Genomic DNA, 26,684 nt, shown 5'->3' with positions numbered 1-26,684 from the left:
ACTGCATCTGGAGGTCCTCATCCACCAAAACACCCAGGTTGCGAACCGTATTTGTTGCCACAATAGGATCCTCCTCAGGCCTAAGCCTAAATTCGCCGAGTTGGGGTTTGGACCTTCTTGCTGCAGAATAGTACAGCAGCTCTGTCTTCCCCCCATTGCACTGTAAGGATTTGGCCTTCAGCCAATCCGAGACCTGGCCCATACACGCCTGGAAGATGTTCATAGGCACCGCGTGCTTTCCTTCCAAGGAGAAAAGCAGTTGAGCGTCATCAGCGTAATTGACCAGGTCGATCCCATAGGATTTTATAATGGGGATCAGAGGGCGTAGGTAGATATTAAAGAGGATCGGGATAATTGCCGAGCCCTGAGGCACTCCGTGACAAACCGGAGACTTCGGGGAGGCAAAAGGCGCCATGGTTACCACTGGTTGTCTATTTGATAAATAGGATTGCAGCCACTTCAAAACACAGCCCCTCACCCCCAGCCTCTCCAGCCTCGTGATCAGTACTGCATGAGTTACTGTGTCGAAGGCAGCCGACATGTCCAGTAGCACCAACACGGCTTGCCAAAGTGCAGTGGGTGCACACAGCCTGTATAACATTTGAAAGGGGGCATTGACACCTAGTTCTTGAGGTGGTTCTCCTGTGTAGCTCGGGATCTACCTGCAGACTACTGCACGCCGCCTTCGCCCAGCACCACCCGGCCTTCTACCCCTACGGCCAGCACCAGCTCTGGGATCCCTCCAGGCCCAAGATCACCCCCTGTGAGTGCAACAGCACCCTGAAGGCCTGACTGAAGGACGGTGAGAAGATCATGCTCTGTATATATGTAATATATAATGGTCCAAAACAAATCACTTCTTAAAATGTCACCTTGAGTGAATTTTCCACATGTATATATGTAACTCTAAGCAGAAGTATCTGTAGTAGGCATAGGTACTTACTACCATTCTTATGTGAGTTTAGAGTTTATCTGTTTCGTATCTTTTATGTGATTCATATACTCTGAAGTCCTTATGTAATGTAACTGGTTCTGTTATAAAGCGCTCTGACACCTTTGAGAAATGTTCACGCTATATAAATATGCATAAATAAATAAAGCCTGGGGCCCAGGGGTACTTAAGACACTGGGGCCCATAGCAAGCTCCCATAACCATCCAAGACCTCACAATATAGTCAGGAATCTCTGAGGCCTTGCACCCAGGATTCCAATGATCCTCTGAGGTCTCGCGTCCAGGATTCCAAGTACCCTCTGCGGCCTCGGATCCAGGAGTCAAAGGACCCTCCGAGACCCCACACCCTGGCCCCTTTGAATCCTGGCATCCAGACCCTGGCATCCGAGGCTCCGAACCTTCCAGGAGGCCCAGCAGCTTTTGTCACTCGGCATTCAGGATGCTCAGAAGACTCGTCCTCTGAGGCCTCACACCCAGGATGTCTAAAAGCCTCCAAGGACCCACAACACGGACTCTCTTAAGCCTTACACTCAGAACTCTCAGACGCTTTGCATTCTGAACTCTTCGAGGTGCCACAACCCAGACCCTCCAAAACCATACATCCTGAACTCTCAAAGGCGTTGCACCCTGAAATCTTTGAGGACCCACAACCAAGACCCTCCTAACCAGTGCTTAATTTGAGCCTGTGATTTCCGGTGCTCAGCACCAGTACTTGATTGTCAATACCGGTGCTTATTACAGTCTGCCACATGGTGGCAGTGTCTATCTAATTTAGAGAGGAGGACAACAACAGCTGTTTATTCATTCAATATACATAAAAAAATGACTAATTGCTGCTGCCCAAGCCATTCTTAAAGCTTTGGGGCCTGGAATAGTCTGAATTGCCATAGTTGTAGGAGTGTGGTGGTTAGTAGTTATGTTGGTACTGTCATTGGCACCGCTGGCAGGGGCAATGGGTGGCACAAGCTGCAGCGGCCTCCTGGCCAGGGCTCTGCCACTTATCTTTTTACAAATTGACCTCAGCCTTACACACTGATCTCTCGTTGACCTGGCAGGCTGAACTCTTCGAGGGACGCAACCCGGACCCTCCCAAACCTTTGCACCCTGATCTTTCCTGGGCCCCACACCCCGAACCCTCACACCCGGTATCCTCCAAAGGCTCGCATCCTGATCTCTCAGGGGCCCCACACCCCAAACCCTCACACCCGGTATCCTCCGAAGGCTCGCACCCTGATCTCTCTGGGGGCTTGCACCTCAGACCCTCCGAAGACTGGCCGCCTGCACCCTGATCTCTCAGGGGCCCCACAACCCGAACCCTCACACCCCTATCCTCCGAAGGCTCGCATCCTGATCTCTCTGGGGCCCTGCACCTCAGACCCTCCGAAGACTTGCCGCTTGCACCCTGATCTCTCTGGGGCCCCACACCCTGAACCCTCACTCCCCTATCCTCCGATGGCTCGCACCCTGATCTCTCTGGGGCCCCACACCCCGATCTCTCACACCCCTATCCTCCGATGGCTCGCACCCTGATCTCTCTGGGGCCCTGCACCTCAGACCCTCCGAAGACTCGCCACCTGCATCCTCATCTCTCCGGGGCCTCACACCCTGTATTCTCCGAAGGCTCGTACCCTGATCTCTCCGGGCCCCACACCCCGAACCCTCACACCCCGTATCCTCCAAAGGCTCGCACCCTGATCTCTCTGGGGGCTTGCACCTCAGACCCTCCAAAGACTCGCCGCCTGCACCCTGATCTCTCTGGGGCCCCACACCCTGAACCCTCACTCCCCTATCCTCCGAAGGCTCGCACCCTGATCTCTCTGGGGCCCTGCACCTCAGACCCTCAGAAGACTCGCCGCCTGCATCCTGATCTCTCCGGGCCCCACACCCCGAACCCTCACACCCCTATCCTCTGAAGGCTCACACGCTGATCTCTCTCCAGGGCCCACCACATCCCGGACCCTCACACCCTGTATTCTCCGAAGGCTCGTACCCTGATCTCTCCGGAGCCCCACACCCCGAACTCTCACACGCCATATCCTCTGAAGGCTCGAAATCCGGGGTCCCACACCCCGGACCCTCCGATGGCTCGCACCCTGAACTCTCCGGCACCCCGGACCCTCCACAGCATGTGCGACTCCTGCACATGGGGGACGTGGGAAAGTGGTCTGCGGCGGCGCTGCCCTCGGTCCGGCCTGCTGGAGCGGGAATGTCTGTGAGTCATTATTAGTTCACTGGGGACCGGGGAACGTGGGAAGAAACGCTTTTTCGTACAAGTTGATGTTTTTCCCTATAAAACCGCAGCACGTTTGGCTTAAAGCTAAGCTAAAACGGAACTGGATCAACTTTTAAAATAAAACTTGGAGTTGATGCGGATTTATGTAAAAGTGGAACAGCAAACTGCTGGTGTTTACTTATGAAACAGAGACAAACAAAAACAGCGGAAGTGGAAAGAATGCTCTGGTTAGTGAGACATTCCATCGCTCCATTAATCTCACAACGAGATGTAGCGGCTAGTGTCAGGGGCTGCGGCGCTATACTTTCAGGCCAATGTAAATGTGCATCTCCATCAAAGCATCTCAGCCTTGGTCTCGCAACTTGACCTTTGACACGCGTTTAGGACAGGACACCTCAAACAAACCTTTCAAAGCATCCCCCACGCTTAGGGTCATACATTGAGCCGCGAGGCCAAATGTGCTTCCAGTATTGCACCACCGTCCAGCCCCGTCAGTGCCCCCTCAACCCTGCTCTGTGCCACTGCCACTGCACAGACCAGCAGCACTGCAGCATGTCCACGCGTTGAAAGGCAGGTTTCTTCACCCCTTCATCCACCTATGATACAGAACTCTAGTACAGCGCCGCGAGCCAGACACAGCCCGCCACAGCGCCTCAACCGTGGCACTTAGTGCTGGTCCAATGTCGGGGCTCACGTGCAGCTCTGTCAGGGCCCTCACTCTTCTTCATCCCGTTTTTGACCAGCAACACACGGTCCTTGGAACCCAGTGCTAGCCAAGTACTGGGACACCCGTGCCACTCTATTAGTGCCCCCAGTGCTTTAAGAGGGAAGAAAAAACTGGGGGGGGGGGGGGGGGGGCGGGGGCATCTCAAAGGAGCGTAGCCAATGCAATTAATGGCGCGGCTTAAAACACTTGAGCTAAAAATCTGGTATTTACTGTTTCTGTCTTCTTTTATTATACTTTATACAGTTAATTAAAACTGTAACATACAAATATCATATTGATACGTCTTAAAATGTAAGGATTAAAAATTGTATACACGTTATAAAATCCAGCAATACGAAATAAATTACTGTTTCTGTCATTGCATCCAGATATTTAATACAAGTAACATTATACCGCCACTGCGCCACTGCGCCACTGAACTCTGGCTAACCACTGCAGTCAATACAGCGCTTCCAATGACATCAAAGCCCGTTTTTTCACACCACCCTCCTGCTCCATGGTATTCGGAACAACTTAAAAGCCTCCGCTCACATTGTAAGACCTTGGAGCGTAAATGGAGACAAGGCTATTCTCCTTCACGTAAAGCCACATATAAAGAAGCCTTAAAAAAATACCACTACAGTTGTAAAACTGCTAAAGCAGACTACACAAGGAAAACTGTGACTGATGCACAAAACTGCCCAAAGGTGCTATTCTCTGTTGTCAAAAAATTGACTGGTGCTAACTCGATCCCTCCTCCCCCGGCACTTGATGGCACTCAGTGTCAGTCCTTAGCGGATTACTTCATAGATAAAGTTGATCTTATCTATGAAAATTTCACTACACCTCTAGGTACTATGTACACTGCCCTTGACATAGTCCAAAAATTGGAAAACAATGACACTGATGCAGTAGTCACTACTTGGCAGCCCTTAGACGCCATTTCTTTCCTCTCCTGTTTAAATAGTGTGAGATCGGGCTCCCCACAGGACGCTCTCCCGGCCAAAATATTAAAACAATTAGACCCCCTCACTCATCCCCCCATCATTAAATTACTCAACGCTTCTCTGAGCGAGGCCCATGTCCCACAACCTTGGAAACACGCCATGGTTGTACCGTTATTAAAAAAACAGGGTGCAGATCCTTCAAATCCTGCTAACTTTCGCCCTATATCTTTGTTGCCAATTTTCTCAAAGATATTGGAGAGACATATAAATTCTCAGCTCTCCAAACTGGTTGAAAACACTGGATTTCTCCATCCTTCTCAGTCGGGCTTTCGGCCTAGGCACTCAACCGAGACAGCCCTCCTGGGGGTGACAGAGAGTCTTAGGCACCGTGTCGATCAGGGAAACACCATGGCGCTCATCCTGCTGGATTTGAGCGCAGCTTTCGACACCGTGTCACATTCCATCCTCATTGACTCTCTGAAATCTCTAGGTGTCGCAGGCCAGGCCTTGGCCTGGCTGGCGTCTTTCCTTAGTGACCGAAGCTTCCAAGTGTTTTCTTCTAAAGCTGCCTCCGCCATTTGTCCATCCACCCGCGGCGTCCCCCAGGGCTCAATTCTTAGCCCTTTATTATTTAATATTTATGTTAAACCCTTGGCAACCATAGTCGAACAAGCTGGGCTAACCCTGTTTTCCTACGCAGATGACACCCAGATTGTCTTCTCCTTGTCAGGGAGAGATGTAAACAACATCTCCGCACTCAAGTCGGGCCTCACTCTTGTGGCCGACTGGATGCGGAGAAATTGTCTCAAACTGAATGGGGAGAAGACCGAGGTGGTCATTCTGGGACAGAACAAACATCTTTGGGGTCCTCGCCATTGGCCCATCGAACTGGGAAATGCGCCTACACCATCTACTGCAGTTCGCAACCTGGGCGTCATTATTGACGACAGGCTAACTATGAGACAACAGGCTACTAAGGTCTCAGCCATCTGCTTTTCAACCTTGCGATGGCTTCACAAGATTTTGTGGATGCTCCCCCTCTCCTCTCGCAGAACTGTAGTCCAGGCACTTGTAACATCACGCCTGGACTATGGCAACATTCTCTATTTGGGCGCAGATAAAGCTACTATACATGTGCTGCAGGTGGTGCAAAATGCGGCCGCGCGCCTGCTAATGAATGTCCCCAGACGCACCTCAGCCACTGCCGCTTTGCGTGACCTCCATTGGTTGAGCATCCCAGAACGCGTTAATTTCAAGGCACTCTGCTATATGTTCAAGGCTAAGCAGGGTAGCGCCCCAGTATATGTTCAGGGGCTGGTAAAACCCTATAGACCCCTGCGCTCATTAAGGTCATCGGACATTGGCAATTTCACAGTACCAAGATGGAAGCTGGCAAAAATGGGAGGCCGCTCCTTTTCCACTCTTGGTCCTAAATACTGGAACTCCCTCCCATTGGCATTAAAATCTGAGACCAACTTGCTCCGCTTCCGTAAGGCTTTGAAGACCCTGCTCTTTACTAAGCGTGACCAATAGTCGGCAGAGGCCTTAAGTCAAGGTGACATTCTCTTTTCTTCTACAGTCTATCCCTGGCGCCGGGAAACCCATTGTGGGTAGCTGTGCGCGGTACAAGCTTAAATAAATAAAATAAATAAATACCTACAACAAGCCAGGCCTACTGGCTTTGTCAATGGCTGTAAATAAGCAACAACTATTATTTCGTTGTATATAATATTGAAAATGCTTCCGTTCTTGTGGGCGAGGTTGTGGCTAAAGCTAGAGCTGCCGACTTTCGAACTGAGCAAACAGGTTCGAGCCTCACGTCGGCTCAACATCCTCTGATTCAAAACATGAACATGTCCTTGTGTAACTGACTGGTTTGCCGTATATAAAGCTGAGTCTCTTTGAAGTTACATTAAAAGCAGTGACGGCTTGTAATGTTGCAAAGTTAAGCTTTTGTTTTTCCCACCCTGAAGGTAAAAATGGAGAGCCCGCTAGGGACCCATCGCGGCACCTGCTTTCAAGAACTGCCGGTGCTGAGCACGGCAGGACCCGGCACACTTTAAGCCCCGAGTGCCCCTCACTCTTCTTCAATCCATTATTGACCAGTAACACGCGGCCCTTGGAGCTCAGTGCTAGCCTAGTATTGTGACTGACGGGCCACTCATTCAGTGACCCCCACTCTTCTTCACCCTGCTATTGACCAGTAATACGCCATTCTTGGAACTCAGTGCTAGGCCAGTAATGGGACTCACGTTCTGCTCTCTCAGTGTACCTCACTCTTCCTGCACCTCATTATAGACCAGTAACACGGGTCCTTGGAACTCAATACTAGCCTAGTACTGGGACTCACACAGGGCCGGCTTTAGGGCAGTGCGGCTGGTTCGGCCGCACTGGGCGCTGACCTGTGGAGGGGTCGACGACCTCAGTGGGGGCGCTGTGTTTAACAATAACTTATGATTGGAGAGATAAGGAGCACTTATGCCCAGTGGTAGTGCGAGAATCCGTGGAGGCGGGTGTGGGGGCACCAAAAATGCTTGTCGCACCGGGCGCCACCAGCGCTAAAGCCGGCCCTGGACTCACGTGCCACTCTATCAGTGCCCTTACTCTTCTTCACTCCGTAATTGACCAGTGACTCACGGTTTTAGGAAGCCGGTACTAGGTTAGTACTGAGACTCACTTGCCCCTCTGCCCGAGTGCCACACTGGTGAGGGTAGGCCTCACCCGTGAAAACCCAATGGCGGTCCAGGATCAGGGTCACGTGCCTCTCTTCCAATGGACCGCTACCATCAGCTGTGATACCTAATGGTATTGTACTGCTAGAAGCGGAGGGCGGGGCTGCAAGCTCTCCTAGGGTGGAGTGCACCTCCACAGTCCAGAGGGGGTGGGGGCCTCACTGATGAGCCCCTCCCTGGACACCGCCCTGCTTCTCAGGTAAGGCGGAGCATTGCTCCTCATTGTTAAGGTCTGCCACAGCGCCAAGAAACCTTTTAGATGATAACTGTGCATTAAAAGATTCAACATAACATAGCGCCCCGAAATGTCCAAGAATTTGTCCCGCAAACAGCACTGTCAACACACCTCTGTCTAGAGCTCTTTGAAGAACTCTCCTGAGACCAGACACCTACGCACCTGCTCAAGCGCCTGGATACCCTCCCAGTGATTAGGGTGCGCTACGAATCGACATAACGCAACAATTGTATATTATGCCAGAACTAGGGGCGCGTGTAAAGTGATGCCAATGATGCATGACTCTCACCCCAACCCTGCTACCCTGAAAGAGGCCCACAATGCATCTCTGCCCAGACTTGTGGCCTTGGTTGCATTCCAATGAAGGGGGCCACATAAGGGCCCACCAATGTACATCTGCCCTATGCTGGGTTACCTTGAACTATTCCAGTTTTGGGACCCACATACAGAGTTTCTAATTCACATATGTACAAATGTGTATGTTTTACGTTGTTCCAGTATTCTGACCTATGTGCGGCTCTGCCAATGCACCTCTGTCATGAACTGTAACGCCTTGTGGTATTCAAGTATTGGAACCTCTATTCGGCTCTGCCAATGCACATCTGTCAAAGGTATATGCTCTTTATGATATTCCAGGGTTTGGGCCTACACACAGCTGCGCCATTCAGCGCTTCTTTTGTTAAATGATAGGTGCTGATACCCAAGTTTGACTCAGTAGCCCTCGGCCAGCGCCTGGGATTGTTGGTTTTTCTGAACACCACGGTTGTCTAGTCTTGATTCTACCCCCTTTCACCCACCGCCACACTCCCTGCCCTGTTATTTCACTCTTACAAGTTATATTTCATCTCTGCTTTCTCCCTTCGTCGCCGATTTTCCATCATTCTCTTTTTCCCCCTTTTCGGACAGTCTGGCTCTTCTGTCTGATGATTACAAATAAGTGGGCCTGACCTGCAACCACCGGCTCAAATTAAGCACTGCTGCCAACGCACATCTGCACAGAGGTGATGGTGAGGTGTTTCTAGAGTTCCAGCACTGTGACCCACAAATAGTTCTGCGAACGCGCATCTGTCCAGTGAGTGGCACTTTATGGTATGTTATTATGGAACTCTAATAAAGTTACGCCAGTGCCGCTCACCCAAATCCTGACATGTGACTTTCCATGCTAGTTTGGAATTGAGACGCACAAACATCTCATCCCATCCACATCTGTGCAGAGCTGAAGCACCCAATGCTGTTCCATGACTGACGTACACACAGCTCTGCCAATGCGTCTCAATCAAAGACTGCCACTCAGTGGCCCACACTGATTAAATACCTTGCCCCACTCAGACCTCTGCCAATGTATAGTCATCAGATCCTCTCACTTAAGCTGTTTTCAGTTTTCAGACACTGCGAACTTTAAGCAACGCTGCTTGAAAGAAGCAAAGCTTCTCAGCATCACCAGCTCCAAGCGATGCTTTAAATGATGAACTAGAATCCAACAGGAACTTAAACAGCGAGAGTCCTTAAACTGACAATGGTAGCAGAATAAGAGTCAATAAAGTGAATATTCTCCATCAGGGGTCTCCAATGTTTTCTGTAATAAGAGCTACTTATGTTCAATGAAAATCATCCCGAGCTACTGATGTCAGTGCTGGTATAGGGACCACGTCAGACAGGATCAGGGCTGCACCGTAAGCAAGAATATTAGCAGAGATGCCTTCAGTGCATCAGGCAGGGGTGTCAATAGCAATGTATAAAGGCTTCACCAATTTGGGATCCTTCAACGTGACGGCCATAGGTGCAATGCCCCTGGCACCAAGGTAATAAAGAGAGTCATACCCCCCCCCCGCAACAAGATTTATTACTCAAATATCAAATCTATTTTGGAATTCTAACCATTTTTTTTCCAAGCATCAGGTTATGAGTTGAGTATGAGTTTTCATCTTGAAATCACGCTTTTAAGTTTTGGTCTACGTGTATTAATTCAACAAGTAAAACCTTCTAATTTCATGGGCTGGGCTGCACACCGTAGAGCTACTTACAGGTAGCTGGACAGCTACCAGGAGTTCACGAGCTACTCGTTGGAGACGCCTGTTCCACATCAACTAAGGACACGATATGATTCTTCTAGAAATTAAGAGGTGTGTGACAGTTAAAAAAAAACTGGGGATCTCAGACGGCAAATTGATGAGAGTTAAATTTCGTGGTGATCGGGATCTCACCAATTTTCTACGAAGTAGAGACCAATACTATTGATTATTTGGTTGGATATGAGAAGGACTCAAGCACTTACTGGAAATCTAGAGCCCAGGCAAGTCCTTCTAACATCTTATGAGCTCCTTCTAACTGGAAAAAGGTTGAGTATAAGATGAGGAAATCATGGAGTGATTTCAAGTGGGAATTTGCAGCAACATAAATAGTTACCAAATGATCTGTGTATTTAACAGGGGTTTTATTTGTTTTCAGTTGTCTTCTGATGAAATTAAATGTGATGTGACGTTTTGTCTTGTGTTTGGTTTATTAATAAACCAAGCATCCCGAAATATACGTATCTGATTCGATGTAAGTGAACAATACACCTATTTCTAATAATTCCTTTGGCTTAGACTTTCATTGAGACTTTGAACTGGAACCAAGAACCAATGTTTGAATGAAATCCAGCATGCAAAAACTGAAGTGGCAGCAAGTTATAATCTAATCCCAGTGCAGTATCTGCCCTTGTGCTTCTGTTTTATTATTTCAATCAGTCAGGCTGAAATTAAGCGGCATGACAAGATCAAACGATGCCGCTGATATGAATGAATTATGTGGCAGCAAAAGATAAGTGATGTGGTAAGATATGCAATTAAAGGAAAATTAACTGGCACGTGTTATTCATTTTAACATTCTAACAAATAGCTTATGATTCCAAATGTATCTAAAGGATTTAGAACATCTAGATGTTTCTTAAGAAAGAGCACTATCGCCTTTACTAGATGGTTTTCAAATTGCTATTTACCTGCAATGAATGGTGTTTGTCTTGCATGGAAGAACATGCACGAGATTTTATCAACTCTTATTGCTCTCCATCTAAAATAATTTGTATAAGAATACACAATGTTTTCACTCAGCAGAGCCCCAACCTAAATTTATTTGCATATTTTAACAAAAGTTGTGTTTTTTTAACAGCTCATGCTAGGCATGTTCTCAAAGGTTTGTTCTGGAGCACAACGACAGGTTCGTCCTCTTCTCACACCGTGGGGCTCTGCAAGCTCTCCTTTACGTCAAGAAACATTTATTTTATTTATTTATAGAGTTTTATATCGCGCAAACTCGACCCGAGTGTATCAGAGTGCTTTACATAGTTGGTAAAGTACAAGTTACATATAGGATAAACACAAGAAGTATACGATAGACAGTAGCGGTCGGGGGTCGGTATGTGAAATCGCATACACCTAGTCAATCCCACACACTAAATAGGTATAGTAGTCTAGAAATGGTTGATTGACTCCTCCAATCCAGGGATGAAATTTACGGGGCATTAGAAAGTGGAAGCACTATAGACCACAAGGTAACCACTGAGTCATGTAGCAGACAAACATCTTGTGCCCCCTTATCGCTGACGAGGGTCGCCATCGCAGGTAACAATGCCGATTCATTAGGGAATATGACCACAGCCCGAGTGCTTAACTCAGCTGCAAGTAAGGAATTAGCCTATAACGTTATTTCCTGGAATATTGCTGGGCTGGCGGGTAAGATTAAAGATCCAGAATGGGTAGGATTTATAAGATCATTCCCGGTGATCTGCTTGCAAGAGACATGGCTGGTAGAGAGTGATATATTCTTAGAAGGCTATAAATGTTTTTTTGTGCCGGCTGAACCGTCACGTAGCGGCAGAGCAAAAGGGGGTTTGGCCTTGTACATTGACCTAGCCTTGTTCTGTGTTGTTAAAATAATAACTACCAACAACACTGACATTCAAGCAGTGACAATAAAAAGAGGGAATAAAACGGTGACCCTGATTAACTTTTACAATGCTGTAAGGCCAAGAGGGGAATGTAGGATTGCTGAACTGGGTGATTTCATTCGGAATCATTGTGAAAGTCTGTTCCACCAGATCCTCATTATGGGGGACTTCAATGTGCACCCTTGTGGGAACCCTATGAATACTGCAATGGGAACTTAAGGTTGCCATAGGATGGGGGGGTCTTCACTTTGAACACTCTGGCCGGGGAGACATGCTGAACCAATTATTAAATGAATTTGATTTAATTTCAGCTATGTCTTTGGTTGATGTTTGTCTTATCAGCCTGTTCCCACATTTAAAGGACATTCGTTTTTTTTTTTATTGATCATATCCTTCTCTCCAACGGCCTACAATCAATTATTTCAGGCTTTAAAATCCAGGAAAACGCATATAGTGATCATAACCCTGTATGTATTTCAATGGTTGGCAACCTCTTAAACTTACGGGAAAAGACGCCAACCTGTGGTGTCCTGAAATGCACGGATGGAAGGCGTCGCCTAAAATGGTCTAAGGTGAATTCGGATCAACTATATGATAAGATCCATAAAACCTGTGCCCCCGAGTTATCATTATGTGTGTCTTCTGTATCCCTTCCCCCAGATATTCTCTTAGCATTCTCTTAGCAGGTGAAATGTTAACTGTACCAACGTCGGACTCTCCTTTTCAGGGACCCCAAATGGTTTGACCATTCCTGTTCAAAAGTTGGTCGAGAGCTAAAGGTGGCTTTGAAGATTAGCCCCAGGGATCCCACATTGATCAGGTCGTTACGCCTGTCCTATAAAAAGGCCTTGGCAAAGCGCAAGGCAGAAATAAAGGACAACATTTGGCAAGATCTGTTGGACCCCAATACCCTTTGTAACAGAGAAAGATTCTGGGGTATTATCAACAAACCCGTGTTTGATATGGTGGGGGACAATTCAGTTGGCACCAATATCACTGAAGATGAGTGGGTATCCCACTTTAGTTTCATCTTCAACAGCAATATTCCTCAGATAGAGGTAGACAGAGGTGATCAAAGTGTAACTCTACCACTTTTTACAATTAGCGAGGTTGCGAAGGGTATTATGGGGTTAACAAGTAACAAAGCACCTGGCCCAGATGGTATGGCCCCGGATTTATTCAAATCCAAAGTATCTCTTTGGGCGCCCGTTCTTACTGCTGTGTTTAACGCAGCTGCAGAACATGGCTGCCCCAGGTCTTGGGGGACATCTACGATAGTGCCAGTATTTAAGAAAGGTGACCGTAATAGAACTACCTGTTACAGGCCGATCTCGCTTATCGACTCTGTGGTCAAGGTAGTGGGTGGAGTAATCCTGAACAGGTTAACAGCCTGGGCCAATGAGCACGGGATCATCTCCAGAATCCAATATGGGTTTCGGCCTGGCCACTCAACAATAGCGCAATGCCTTAACCTGTATATGGTCCTAGGGAAATATACCATGGCTCGGCAAGGCACCATCCACATGGCGTTCATGGACCTTTCCTCCGCGTTTGACTGTGTCAACCGGGGGAAGCTCTGGGAGGCCATGGGCGCCATGGGGGTGGAGCCTAATTTGGTTAACCATCTGAGGGACCTGCATCAGGATACCAAGGCCAATGTGAGGTATTCACAGGATCTAAGGGTGTCGAGGGATTTTAGTGTTCATAAGGGTGTTAGGCAGGGCTGCATTTTGGCCCCCTTTCTCTTTAATTGATATATTAATAATTTGGAGGAGTTTTTATTAAATACTGGTGCCGATTACCCCTATGTCGGCCGCAAGGGTTTGCCTGTATTATTATATGCAGACGACGCCGTCCTCTTGGCTAGGACCGCAAGAGGTCTCCAAACCCTATTAAACGCTTTTCATAGTTTCATGGAAGCTCATGACCTATCGATTAACAACACTAAATCTTTTATAATGCAGGTGGGGCAGCGCCCTAAGAAACCGTATTTATTTAGGGTTAATGAGGAGAAGGTCCCCACAACGAGAACATTCTCTTATTTGGGAGTGTTGTTCGATGACCAGTTGAAATGGGGTCCACTACTCCAAAGGAAAAGGGGGGAGATAACTCGGGTTAACGCTGCAATATTGAATTTTGCCAGGAAAATGGGTATTCGACCTATTGCTGCACTATTAAAGATCTACCAGGCAAAGAGTGTGGCAATAGGGAGTTACGGCAGTGAACTTTGGGGGTACGCGGTAGTTAATGATATCGTGGTGGCAGAAAATATCTTCCTGAAACAATTGTTGGGGGTTCCAAAGGGGACTCCCAACCAAATAGTGCATGAAGAAACTGGTACACCTTTTATTAGTGACATTCTAGCACTACGGCCACTAACTTTTTGGTTAAAATGTTGGCTAAATAAAGATCTGATTTTAAATCACCTACTCCTAAGGGAAGCAATATCTATGGATAATATGCTTAAAATCCCTTGGCTAAAATATCTGAAAGACTGCTTTTCTGTTATGGGGCGCTCAAAACTTTTTTTAATCCTGAGTTGATTAAACTTGCTGATGTAGAGTTTGTGAGGAAAACCTTTTTCTTATCACGACAAATGAATCGTGAAGAGGTGGAATTAAACAAACCGAGTGTTCGAAAACACGCCATGTTGAAAACTACACTTTTAATGGAGCCTTATTTATCATGGCCCTTGTCGGGCTTTGAGCGATACCTGTTAATTAGGTTCTGGCTGGACTATTTTCATCTTCTTTTAACTGTTCCAAGGGGTTGTCATCATGGTCAAGTGTTACCAAACTGCGGCTGCGACAATGAGTCTCCGCAGGATTTGGTGCACTTTTAATTTATTTGTCCCTTTTACGATTTACCCCGGAGGTTCTATCTAAAGCCCCTTTTAAAAAAACAGAATTTTACCCAGGTTAGACCAGCCCTTTGTTATTTACAAATGTTAAACCCCGAAAATACATTATTTTTGACTGGTTTTCTAAAAACTGCCTTAAAACTCAGAAACAGCAGGGCGAGTTAACTGTCTAAAATTGCTGCTATTATGATATATGTTTAATTGTGTCTGTTGTTCTTAATACATATTTTAACACTTGGGTATTTTATCTCTGTACATCACGTTTTTCTTTTGTGCATTATTTCTCATCTGTCATTGTGCTTTTATGGTTCTTTCTGTCTGAAAAACCAAATAAAGATTTTTATCTATCTATCAGTAGCAGTTGCGTGAGTTACATATGGAGTAGATCCAGTCAGTTCAGAACCGTAGTGGACATTGCGTATGGCCAAGGGGCACTTGAAAATTCAAGTCATCAGACCCGAAAAAGACAGGCAAAAAGTTTGGAACTCTTTAAATGCTGAGCACCCTCTTGAGACAGCTGCTCCTTGGAGAACTGTCTCATGAAAACATGAACTGGCATCAAGTGGGCAGACAAAAGCATTTCCTCTGTTCTACCCATTAAGGATGCTAACACCATCTGGGTGAACTTCTGAGCTCTTTGGAGCCTGCCTACGGCGGGCAGCACGTGAAAGTTGACCGGTTAACATCAGCAAATTGTGGGGATCTGCACTGGAAGACATAGGCGGTGTTCCAAGTAACATTAATTCAATGAGCTAGAAACATGTTTTGTTGAAATGCATAAACCATGCAGCGCTTGATAAAATATAAGTGCAGCAAATGCAGGGTTTACAAGGGAGACACTATGGAACCGCACACCTCTCCCTGTGCTGCCCTTAGCCAATCAGATGCTCCCTTGAACGTCAGCCATACAAGACAATCCCAAAACAAGCCTTTTCAATGCCAGGAGGTTTGGCTTATGAATGCACTGTCAAGCCAGATCTAAAAACACTTTCACGTTAATGACTGCCCGCTTCTGTGCAGCTGCTGCCAGAGAAGAATGGCACAAATGATCTAGTTATATGGCATGTGTGTGCCCCTGAATGTTCAAGCTCAGGCAGCTGGATAAATAAACAAAATGATCCCAATTGTGTGAAGGGCACACACTTTTTTTCAGGTAACAGACAACTTCTGCCCAGTCAAAGTATGTAGTCCTGGCTCCCAACATGTGGGCGGAGTCAAAGCCCTTCTCCTGGTGATTTTCACATAATTGTCTGGCAACCGCTGCGCCGTCGAGCCGGCCCATAAAAGCGGACTGCACTACGGAATGACCAGGAGGGGAATATCGTGGTATCAGAATATTGTGGACAGAATTTACAGGGGCCAATTATCGAAAGGTAAGTACACATAGAGGAAGTATAGATTATCTAATCCTAACTCTGCGTCTACCTACCTTGAAGACATATATTTCGTCAAGGTACATAGATGTGGAGTTAAGGATAGAAAATCTCTACTTACTTTCCTTTTAACATTTCAGCCTCAATATTCCGGTCACTACATTTTGTGCCATCGAGATTTCCATCTCGATATTCCAGCAGGGCACATAAAAAAATGGGCGATCACCATGTGACACGTGTATATCAATATTATCTGCAACTGATTGAGGCCAGCGAGGTGATGTGGGTAAGTTGACCACAGTTTCAAATTATAAATATGTAATGTTAGTACAAAAACTGGATCATAGCCGAACCCTGGCACCACACTGTTCTAGGAACAGCCCCTTGTGCGTCGGATGCTCCCGCTACAATAAAAAAGTTATCTGTGAATTACTCCCCCGCACCTGAGAGACTGATCTGAGCAGGGCCGGCTTTAGCACTGTTGGCGCCCTGTGCGACAATGATTTTTGGCGCCCCTCCCCAATGATCACCTCCGCAATGGATTCCCGCACTACCACCCTTTAACTGTCTCCATAACCACTCTCTCTCAGATGCATTTAATTAGTTTTATAGCGTCACTCATAGAAATGAAGGGTGTCAGAGCACTTTACATTGCACACACATTACAGAGACAATCAATCATATGTGTGTAAATCAATGTATAGGAAACGTTACATAAGATTGAGGACTACAAGGGGTAGGATTTAAATGTCATCCATACTGGTAGGGAGCATAGTTTAGGGGGGCTTGGTCTGGAGAAGCACAAACTCAGAATTTGAAACGTAACACCATGGTCGGGGGTTCTTTTTAATAATCAGAAATTATTTCCACCCAAATGAACCCTTTGTGAAACATTAGGATAATGAAAGTCTGGGGAAAAAATCAATACGCTCTAATCTGTGCTTGAAGTCTGCATTTCAGTTCTTTGATGACAGTTAGTAGCTCACTGCTTTACATTAGGAGTTTAACTTGTAAACGGCAAGTACCAAAAGGACGTGTCTGACTAAAGCAGTAACCCACTGGCCAGCCGTGATCGGTAGTAGGACTAACTGCAGGGCGGTGACGTGGGGAGGGGCAGGGTGGGGTGTAGTAAGCTATGGATTACGGAGGTTTACAGGTAAATTAACATATAAATTAATAAAACGAATTTAGTTGCGTGCACTGCATCCCCAAATGTGATGCTGTGCACGCAACGAAATTCGTTTTATTAATGTATATGTTAATTTACCTGTAAACCTCCGTAATCCATAGTTTACTACCCCCACCCTGCTCCTCCCCCTCCCCACGTCACCGCCCTGCAGTTACTCCTACTACCGACCGCGGCTGCAACTGGCCTCTTTATGTATATTCACTTTGTGGTTTGCATAGTACACATTTTCTGCAGCAGGCATATTAACCCTCTGCACTACCTTATGACGAATCAAAACTTCCAGCAGTCAAAACTTCCACTAGACATAACTGCGGTCTCTCTCCAAGAAGAACATTAATCACTGGAGTTAACTTGACATTTTTATTATTGGCTGAAAATTGCTGGAGGCCAAGAACATGGCCGCATGTGCTTTAAAAACAATGTAAAGAAGCAAACAGACGCCCCCACGCAAAGACTGCACCCGGTGCGGTGGCACCGGTCGCACCGCCCTAGAGCTGGCCCTGGATCTGAGCTTGACCAGTTCTTTATAAAACGCACTGGGGTTTTGAGTGTGAGGAGCTGAGCATAGTGCACAGAGCGAGGAGTTCTAGGGGTACACTGAGAGGATGAGGTGGTGTGAGACGTATGGACAGGACAGGCATTGTGGGTGGGAGAGTTTGGGAGTGTGGCTTCAGGGGGGTGTTTGGGGGTTACACCCCCTATAAAATGTATTCTGTATTTGGGTACCAGATCTTTCTTTTGGGTATGATGAAATGTATGTCGGAGTTCACCTGGGATTTTTAAATGTCCACTTTGACACAACCATATACACACTCTGTCCTTGAAGGCCTTAAGAATGTTGATTAGTAATAGTATGACAAATGTGTTTTAAGGGCCCCGAACAATTCGCCCTCCTCTCTCTTACCACTGCCCCTTAAGCCCCCACCCTCCCCCTCCATGCCCAGCTTCTCATATAATGTATTTTAACAAGATGTCCCAGCTGACTTGGGAAATCTAAAGCTCACCCCCCCCCCCCCCTCAATCTTATTGACTAAGCTACGCCCCTGCGTGTCACGCACACGGGGCTCGTTGTGGGTGCGGACAGCCTCGTGCTCCCGTAGTCCGTGGGAGACTTCAAACTCCAAATGAATGTGTCCTTGGGTGAGGGAAGTGGTGCTCATGTAAAGCGCCTCAATACCTTCGGGTCTAGTTCGCGCTATATAAATCTGCACACACAAAAACACAAGTGAGGAGCAGAGCCCCGCATGGCCTCAACGTGCCTCACCCGTGCCCTTCACGCTGCACACCGCCCTCAGACCGCTAGGTGGCAGCAGACCGGCAACAAGTAACACCCACACACTTCTAGCCCCAGTGCCGGTCTGTGTCTCCGAAGACAGACCGGGGTTTATGGAGGGCAGGCGAACCTGTCTCCTGACCAAAAACGAAATCTAATATTTTAGCAGAACGTCTGTGTCCGTCTGTCCCTAGCGGAGCAACCCTGTGCCAAACGTGCGGACTGCTGTGCGTCTGTCCCAGTCCGTGTATGTGTTTACCACGCCTGTGTGCGCGCGCCAATGTGTGAATGTGTATATATGGGGCGTGTCTGTAGGTAACGGTGTGTGAGTGTATATGTGTGTATGATACGTTTCTGGTTGTACCTATGTATGACGTGTGCTAGAGGCTATATGAGTTTATAAAGCAATATATTTATGAGTTAATTAATGTCTCGTGCGTGTATATGAATCATGTATGCTACCTGTGCGCGCGCGCATGTATATGTTTATTAGTTTGTTTCAGTGTGGCCCAGAGCGCCTAAGGGCAGCTTCAGACCCAGTGACTGTAGCACACACAGCACAGAGTTAGCGCCGTGAGTGCGGCTTCCAGGCGCCACAACAACAAGATGCAATTAAAAAAAACATATGAACAAGCTATAAACTTCAAAATCAAGTCAGGTCACTAAAATATATTTTAATATGAGTCGGTAACTCATATTAAAGTCGGGAGTATAACTGGCTGCGACAACATGCGACTGACGCTCGGTGAGTGAATGTGGGCGAGTGAAGGTGTGTGTTAATAATCTGGAGTGACTGTCTGCATAAGTGAAAAGGTTGAATGGCTGAATAAGTGGGGCGCGGCTGAACCGGATTCCGTGAACTGAGTGGCCCTTTCAGAGATTGGGTGAACGATTCACTCTGACTGAAAGAGTTAACACATGAGGCAATGAGTAAGCCGGGGACTGGCGGATTAGATTTCTCGAGTAGCGCTCGCTGCTGACCTCCAGGCGCTTTGTGACTATGTGGATTGTGGGTTCCGTGTTACTGAAAGGTAGGCGCTATTCACTTAAAGCGCCTGCAGTTCCTGGACAGCATCAGCCCCCGGTGAACATGTCAGGGTGTGTGTTATTACCCATTTGGACAGGCTTCGAGTTCTCTACCTCGAAGGATAACGGGTCGCGTGTGCCCTGCCTTGGTCCTAGCACTGCGCCCACAGACCTCCCTAGCGGAGGCTCACTGTACCAACCTCACAGTGCTACTGAAAACACTACCATTGAGGGGCGCAGAACCCCGTCTTTTCACTGCCCACAGGGCTGATTAGAGACAGGCTCGTATAGTCGGATTAAAGTCCCACTGGTGTGATAAAGCCTACACATGTCTTATAAAAGGATCCCGTCCATGGGGGGGGGGGGGGGTCTCTGGAACAGGGTCTGAGGCAGGCAGAGCCAAGAGTACATGCAGGAAACCCGAGCAGGCACCTCCGATTGGTCCAACACATGTGTTTCCACTGAAGGGCGCGTGTTTCAAGCAGTGCACAATAGGGGCTTAGGGGCAAGCACGCAGCGCGCCGGGCCAGCATCCCCTCGAAAGAGTGTGGTACATGTGTGCTGGGCTTCCCCTAAGCACCTGGCCGGGCCTGGGCTGTCTCACTCACCAGTACCCTTCAGAAGAGTGGGGTACATGTGTACTGGAGACCCCCTGAGCACTAGGCCATCTCTCTGCTGTCTCAGACGGCAGCACCCTGGAGTATATATGTACTGGAGACCCCTAAGCACTAGACCACCTCGGGCTGCCTCAAACTGCAGCATGCCAGCGGAAGAGTGGGGCACGCGTGTTCTTGGCACCGGGCCCCATGAACACCGAGCCGGGGCTGGGGTGTCCCAGGCAACGTCACCACGCCTCGGGAGAGCGGAGTAGATGTGTTCTGGGACGTCTGAAACTCGCCTGTAACCCACATAAACTGCCCCCTGACTTGACCCTAACCTGCCCCTTCACTGAGCCCCTGGGATAGCTCAGTGGGATAATGCTCACGCAGCAGCGATCTGCGTGTAACCCCCGAACTACGGATAGGAATCCTGTGTGATGGGCTCAGCCGTTCAATGTCCTCGGATGCTTGTACCACGCATCATGTTTGCTGCCGCCATTAGTATGGCTGCAAACTTGGTGACGCGCCTAGACATTCCTGGATGGATACTGCACGGTATATAAACACAGCAATCAGCAGAGCGAGACTACTGTGGATATCTCAAGAGAGAACACGGGAATAACCCTGAATGAATCAAATGAGGTCTGAAAGGGAGGCTGGGAGGAAGGGGTAGGTAGTAGTGTGGGTGTGTGTAAAGCTGGAGGTTGCGCGGGGTTAAGAGTAAGCAGCCGGCGAACCAATGACCCGAAACCTGTGTTTTCCTGTCTGCTGTCCCATTCTTGGGGTCTCCCTCCCCAATTCCTTCCCAGCTCTTGCTATCTGCTGCAGAGTCCCCTATGACTCCTCACACCCCTCCCAGACCCCGGGTCACCAGAGGCCGGAGCTGTTTCTCCTTCCTGAGAAGGTGTTTTCCAGTGACAAGCAATGACTGACTTGAGTGTCTGCCCGCGGGTCTGCCGGGCTCTACGTCATCAGTGCTCAGTGAGGTAATGCCGCACCAGTGACACCTGTGAAAAACGACCAATTATTTAAAGTTCGATCTAGAAGGTATTTGTTAATATAATCAACTTTTCACACCCTTCTAACTCTGGTATTTATGGGAACTTAGACATGAGAGATACATGGTTTGGCCAGGATGACGCAATATGGCCTACTGGGAGAGCCGGGATTTTAAAACATCAGGACCCGCAGTCTGTTGTCTAAAATGTTGCCACTAGTCCGCAGCCACTCAGTTAAACAGCTCAGCAGGTTAAGCGCATGCTGCAGAGAGTTAGATATCACTTGTCAGCTACATTTCGATCTCCGACAATTGTAACTCAGCGAGTCACCCGCCTCGGACTGATAGAATGATCAGCAATACATCGGCAATAAAAACACATCCTTGCATTAGGTTTGTGGTGTGTGAGGCGGCTACGGCAACAACCACACAAGACCCCAGTCTCAGAGATTTGAGCTCGGCTATTGTGAGAAGGGTGCACTGAGTTTATGAAGTTGTTTCTACGGGTCTGTCCACGCGCCCAGCCTCTGCCTAAAACACGTCATCCCGTAGTCATCACGTCATGTCCCCAAAAGATGAGAAATATTCCTGCTCCGTTATTTCCAGTCTCAGACCACCCGCACACCTCTTCTAAGCGCCAAGTATTTTTATATTATTAGAGCGCTATGGGAACATCATCATGTAATTTAATATAACTTTTCAAGTACGGCGTACATGAGCATACTATTACTGAAACCGCACTATATGTACATGTAACGCATTTAAACACAGAGCACTCCTGTTAAATCAATTATTACATGCCCGACCAAAACGAGAACCCACAAAAATTCGCTTAAAACCTGGCCCCGATGCATGCGTTGCAGGCTAAAACTGGGAGCGCCTCGAAACTAACGAACTCCAGTACCAAGCAAGCGCTACATGATCGTAGTACCTGCACATTTCCCACGTGTTTTCCATGTATGTACATATCGCCTTGGGGAAAAGCGCTTCGTTGAGGACATAAAATCCAGGCGCCCCCTCAGAGTAGTTAACGCCCCGAAACTTATCCTCACATTATCTAGATACATGCTCCATCTGTCCCCGTGGGATGTACTGCACAAAGCTGGTTTAGAAGCAGAATAAAGTTAAACATGCTTCCACAATGGCAATCTGGGTCTTGCAACAGTGACACTAGCTGCTAAGGAAGAACATTTCGGTGATATGTGGGGTCTTCCAGCCATCTGTTACTGCATTCACACATATATGACACATACCGGTCCAGCCCAATATCTGTCTCTAGCCAGACCTAATTTACATCCTTAACATCCTTGATATATAACAATAAAAATAACCTTTACATAGCGCCCACCACAGGCAGCAGTCTCTCCTAGCACTTAAGTTTGATTCTAGTCTTGGAAGACACAATGGTACTCACTTCATGTTCCTGAGAAGGTTAGAACACTGGGTATTTGGGGTGTAAATTGCAGCAGTGACAGCAGACTCTACACATGGATCGGTAACAGGTGCACAACCTACCGCACCCACCTGAACCCATGTCACTAAAGACACTGTTTCCAGTCCTGCACTTTTGCATGCCGACATAATGCATTCTGGGTGTTGTAGTCTTGATCTGCTTCCATTAAGTCAGTGCTTAATTTGTAAAATATTAAGTGCCAGGGCTCTGATCAGGAGGCCACTGCAGCTTGCACCATCCATCACCCTTGTCATCGCTGCTAAAACACGTACTAATCATCTCTCTCGCATGTAAGCGACAGTTCAGATTATTCCAGGTCCCCAAAGCTAAAGCGAATGTCTGGGGAGGCAGTTATTAGTAATTTTTTAATGTATATTGTTTCCCTAAACAGCTCATATACTTCTCCCCTCTAAATTGAATGAGCAGCGCCACCTTGTGGAAGACTGCCCTAAGTGTGGTGTTGACAATTAGGTGCCGGTGCCGAGCACCGGAAAACAATTAAGTGCCGGTGCTCAGCACCGGAAAGCTCCGGGTCAAATTAAGCACTGCATTAAGTTCATTTCACTGACACATACGGTAGCAGTGATTTGTAGGTGAAAAGTTCAGAACTGGAAACAGTGTCCACGAGGACATGGAGTGAGGTGGTCGCCCTCATACAGCTCTGATGAGCCAGGTATAAAGGTGCTGTCCCCAGGGCCGACTGAGAACACAAACCAGCCCTGGCAATTAAGTAGGACTGGCCCCCGGCAGGGGGTGGGGGTGATGTGGGAGAGGGGGTGCCGGTGGGAAACACTGCTGCTGCTTTTGTTACAGGGGCCGATATTGCAGCACTACTGCAGCACTGGCCCCCAGTAGGAAAAACGGCCCCCACTGGCCCAATACCAGCCCCCACCCTTTCAGCCCACCGGGGAAAAGCCTGGTGTCCACTACGGCCAGTTCGGTCCTGGCTATCCCCAGGAGTGGTCCAGAAAGCGCCATGCCCCCCTCGCGAGGGGCCCGTACTCACACTTACACTGACGCTCATCTTCTGGCAGTGGGGGCCGGTGCCCTGCACCACGCTGTCCAGCACCGTCACCTCCTCCACGTTGGGCGCCTCGAAGCAGCGGCTCCGCGCCCTCCTGATGCTCTCTTCGATGTCCGCGAAGCGGAAGACACAGAGGGCCGACTGGCGGTCCGCCTTCTCGAAGACCCCAAACAAGAGCCCCTGGGCCTCAGGGCCCAACATGGCGGCCTCGGCGTCGAAGACGGACACAAGGCGGTTGTAGACATCGCCCTTGGCGCCGCAGCGTAGACCCAGCTGGATGTAGGACTCCGTCAGCTTCTTGGTCTCGAATGGGGGGCTCCTGTCCCTCCGGCTGTCCAGGCAGAAGCGCGCCAGGAGGCTGTTGGAGCTGCTCTCTTTGCCCCCCAGGTTGGCGTCGCTGTTCATGGCCAGGTAGACGTAGGCCTTGTGCTGGAAGGCCTGAAGGAAGCTCAGCTTGTTCTTGGCCTTAGCGCCTTGTTTGATTTTGAAGATGTTGTCGTCAGAAGGGTTGATGTCAAAGGTGAAGAGCTTGGACAGGTCTTCCACGTTGAGAGAGCGGATGGCAATCTCTGGGGTGTTTTCGAAGCGGTGGTCTTCGATGCTCTGGTTCTTGGGAAAGAAGGGGCTACCATAGCCCGTGTAGGTGGCACCCACCAGCAGCCTTGTGTCCCCACCAGGGTTCCGCAGCACCAGCCCCACCGTGGAGGCATTGGGGTGGTTGGCAGCCACGTTCAGCATGCTGGGGAAGACGGTGACCTGGTCGCCGTCTTGTGGTGGGAAGCTGACGGCGGCCTCTGAGATGTTCCCCAATTTCCTGAGCTCACAGAAGCCTTGGTAGACAGACCCGCAGACCACCACCACCCTCTGGGCCCGGTCCAGCTGCAGGATCTTGTTGTAGTTGTCCATCAAGGCTTTGGGGTGCTCGCAGGTGGTCAGCGGCAGCTGGGGGGCATGGCAGAGTGGGTTGTCGCTCCTCGGACCGGTCACCTCCTCCAGTTCCTTGCTGAGGTTGCTGTGTAGTTGATAGACCCGGTTGACAGTGGCCAAGTAGATCTTGTGGTCCGACACATCCAAGGCAAAGTTGTTGGTTGGGAAGGGAGACACAAACTTTTGGAAGACCTCAAGCCCCAAACTCCCATGAGCAGCCAAGAGCAGCAGCAGTGTGGTGAGCAGCGTGGGCCTACTCTTCTGAGAAGCCATGGAGATATGTGCCAGCCGCCTCCTCTCCTGAGGCGGGATGGAGGTATGTCGCACCTTCCTCTCCTGAGGAGCAATGAACGTATGCCCCATCCTCCTCTCCTGGGGAGCTATGGAGGTCTGTGCCACCCTCCTCCTCTCCTGATGAGTTATGGAATGATGTGTAACCCTCCTTCTCTCCTGAGAAGGTATGAAGGTCTGTGCCACCCTCCTCTCCTGAGGAGGTATAGAGGTATGTCGTGCCATATTCTCCTGAGGAGCAATGGAGGTCTGGGCCACCCTCCTCTTCTGACGAGCTAGGTAGGTCTGTGCCACCCTCCTTCTCTCCTGAGGAGGTATGAAGGTCTGGGCCACCAGTCTCTTCTGAAGTGCTAGAGAGGTCTGTGCCACCCTCCTTCTCTCCTGAGGAGGTATGAAGGTCTGTGCCACCCTCCTCTCCTGAGGAGCTATGGAGGTCTGTGTGATCCTCCTCTCCTGAGGAGCTATGGAGGTCTGTGTGATCCTCCTCTTCTGAGGCGCTCTGGTGGTAAGCACTGTCCGCCTTCTCTTCTGAAGAGCTTTGAAGGCATGCACTATCCGCTTTCTCACCTGAGGAGCCAAGGAGGTAAACAACACATGCCTTCTTCTCTCCCGAGGAGCCATGGGGGTGAGTGCCAAATTCTTCCTTCTCTCCTGAGGAGCCACGGAGGTGAGTGCCACCGATGAGGTGAGTGCCACATGCTCCCCTATCTCCTGAGGAGCCACGGAGGTGAGTGCCAAATTCTTCCTTCTCTCCTGATGAGCCACGGAGGTGAGTGCCACCGATGAGGTGAGTGCCACATGCTCCCCTATCTCCTGAGGAGCCACGGAGGTGAGTGCCACCTGTGAGGTGAGTGCCAAATTCTTCCTTCTCTCCTGAGGAGCCACGGAGGTGAGTGCCACCGATGAGGTGAGTGCCACATGCTCCCCTACCTCCTGAGGAGCCACGGAGGTGAGTGCCACCTGTGAGGTGAGTGCCAAATGCTCCCCTCTCTCCTGAGGAGCCATGGGGGTGAGTGCCACCTGCTTCCTTCTCTCCCGAGGAACCATGGAGTTGAGTGCCACCTGCTCCCCTCTCTCTTGAAGAGCCATGGAGGTGAGTGACACCTGTTTCCTTCTCTCCTGAGGATCCATGGGGGTGAGATGCCTTCTCTGCCCTCTCTCCAGAGGACCCTTCGAGGTGCGCACTATCCTTCTGTCCCGAGGTGTCAAGGAAGCCAGCACCACCCTCCTATTTCTGTCCCGAGTAGCCATGCCTCTGAGTCCCATCAGCCTGCTCAGTTCCCGCCGAGCCATGGGCACCCCCTGCCCACTCCACGGCGCGCTCTGGGAAGTGCATGAGGCTGCGGTCCCAGTTTTCACCCGGCTCCGAGCCGAGAGGAAGACCCGGTTTCCTGAACACGCCTCGGCTCCGAGTGACGCCAGAAGAAAGTCCTGTTTCTTTTGTTTCAAATCAGCAGGGCTTTCTCGTTAACGACTCTTCACCTTTCGCTGTGCTTCCTCCCCCCGGCCCTCCCACCCCTCTCCCGGTATCTATTTCCAGACAGAGGCGGCGGGGGCGCTATCTGCCCCCGATAGCCCCAGACTCCGCACTCTGACTGGAGCGCCCTCTCTCCCCCCTCCAGCCCCACTGCGCCCTCTTCCCTCGCACATTACTCATTTTTTTCGCATTCAGCTTTGTCATGTGAACATGATTAAACAGAGATAGTTTCCAAACGCTGAGGGCACTCATTTCAGCAGCCGCGAGGAAACAAAAAGCGGAGACGCGGGACCCGCGCTTAACAAGCCACTTCTGTGTGGAGATTTTTTTTTTTTATTCTGATGTTTTGTATGAAGAATGCAGGGCCGGCACCCTGTTTTGTTACAGAAATAGTACGCGCTCGCGCAGTATCTGCAGCCTGTCTGGCTGTGCAGTCAAGCGAAGAACTGACCCCCCTTTTGC

The 26,684-nt window shown here is 49.0% G+C and overlaps 1 protein-coding gene across 2 annotated transcripts in view; it reads right to left on the bottom strand.

The window, feature by feature from the left end:
- The window catches only part of PLXND1 (plexin D1), a 316,145-nt gene extending 289,953 nt beyond the window's left edge, over positions 1–26,192 (bottom strand). Inside the window, exon 1 of one of the 2 annotated variants that reach the window (XM_085624462.1) lies at positions 23,510–26,192. In XM_085624462.1, coding sequence (XP_085480588.1) covers positions 23,510–26,038 — 2,529 coding nt within the window. In that variant the 5' untranslated portion in view covers positions 26,039–26,192. The remainder of the gene's footprint in view (positions 1–23,509) is intronic. The other variant, XM_085624461.1, reaches the window with a different exon arrangement.
- Between the last annotated feature and the right edge of the window lie 492 nt (positions 26,193–26,684).

This window comes from Triturus cristatus, chromosome 9 (genome assembly GCF_964204655.1).
Source record: "Triturus cristatus chromosome 9, aTriCri1.1, whole genome shotgun sequence".
Taxonomy (NCBI): Eukaryota; Metazoa; Chordata; class Amphibia; order Caudata; family Salamandridae; genus Triturus; species Triturus cristatus.
This window is presented reverse-complemented; position numbering and strand designations above follow the sequence as displayed.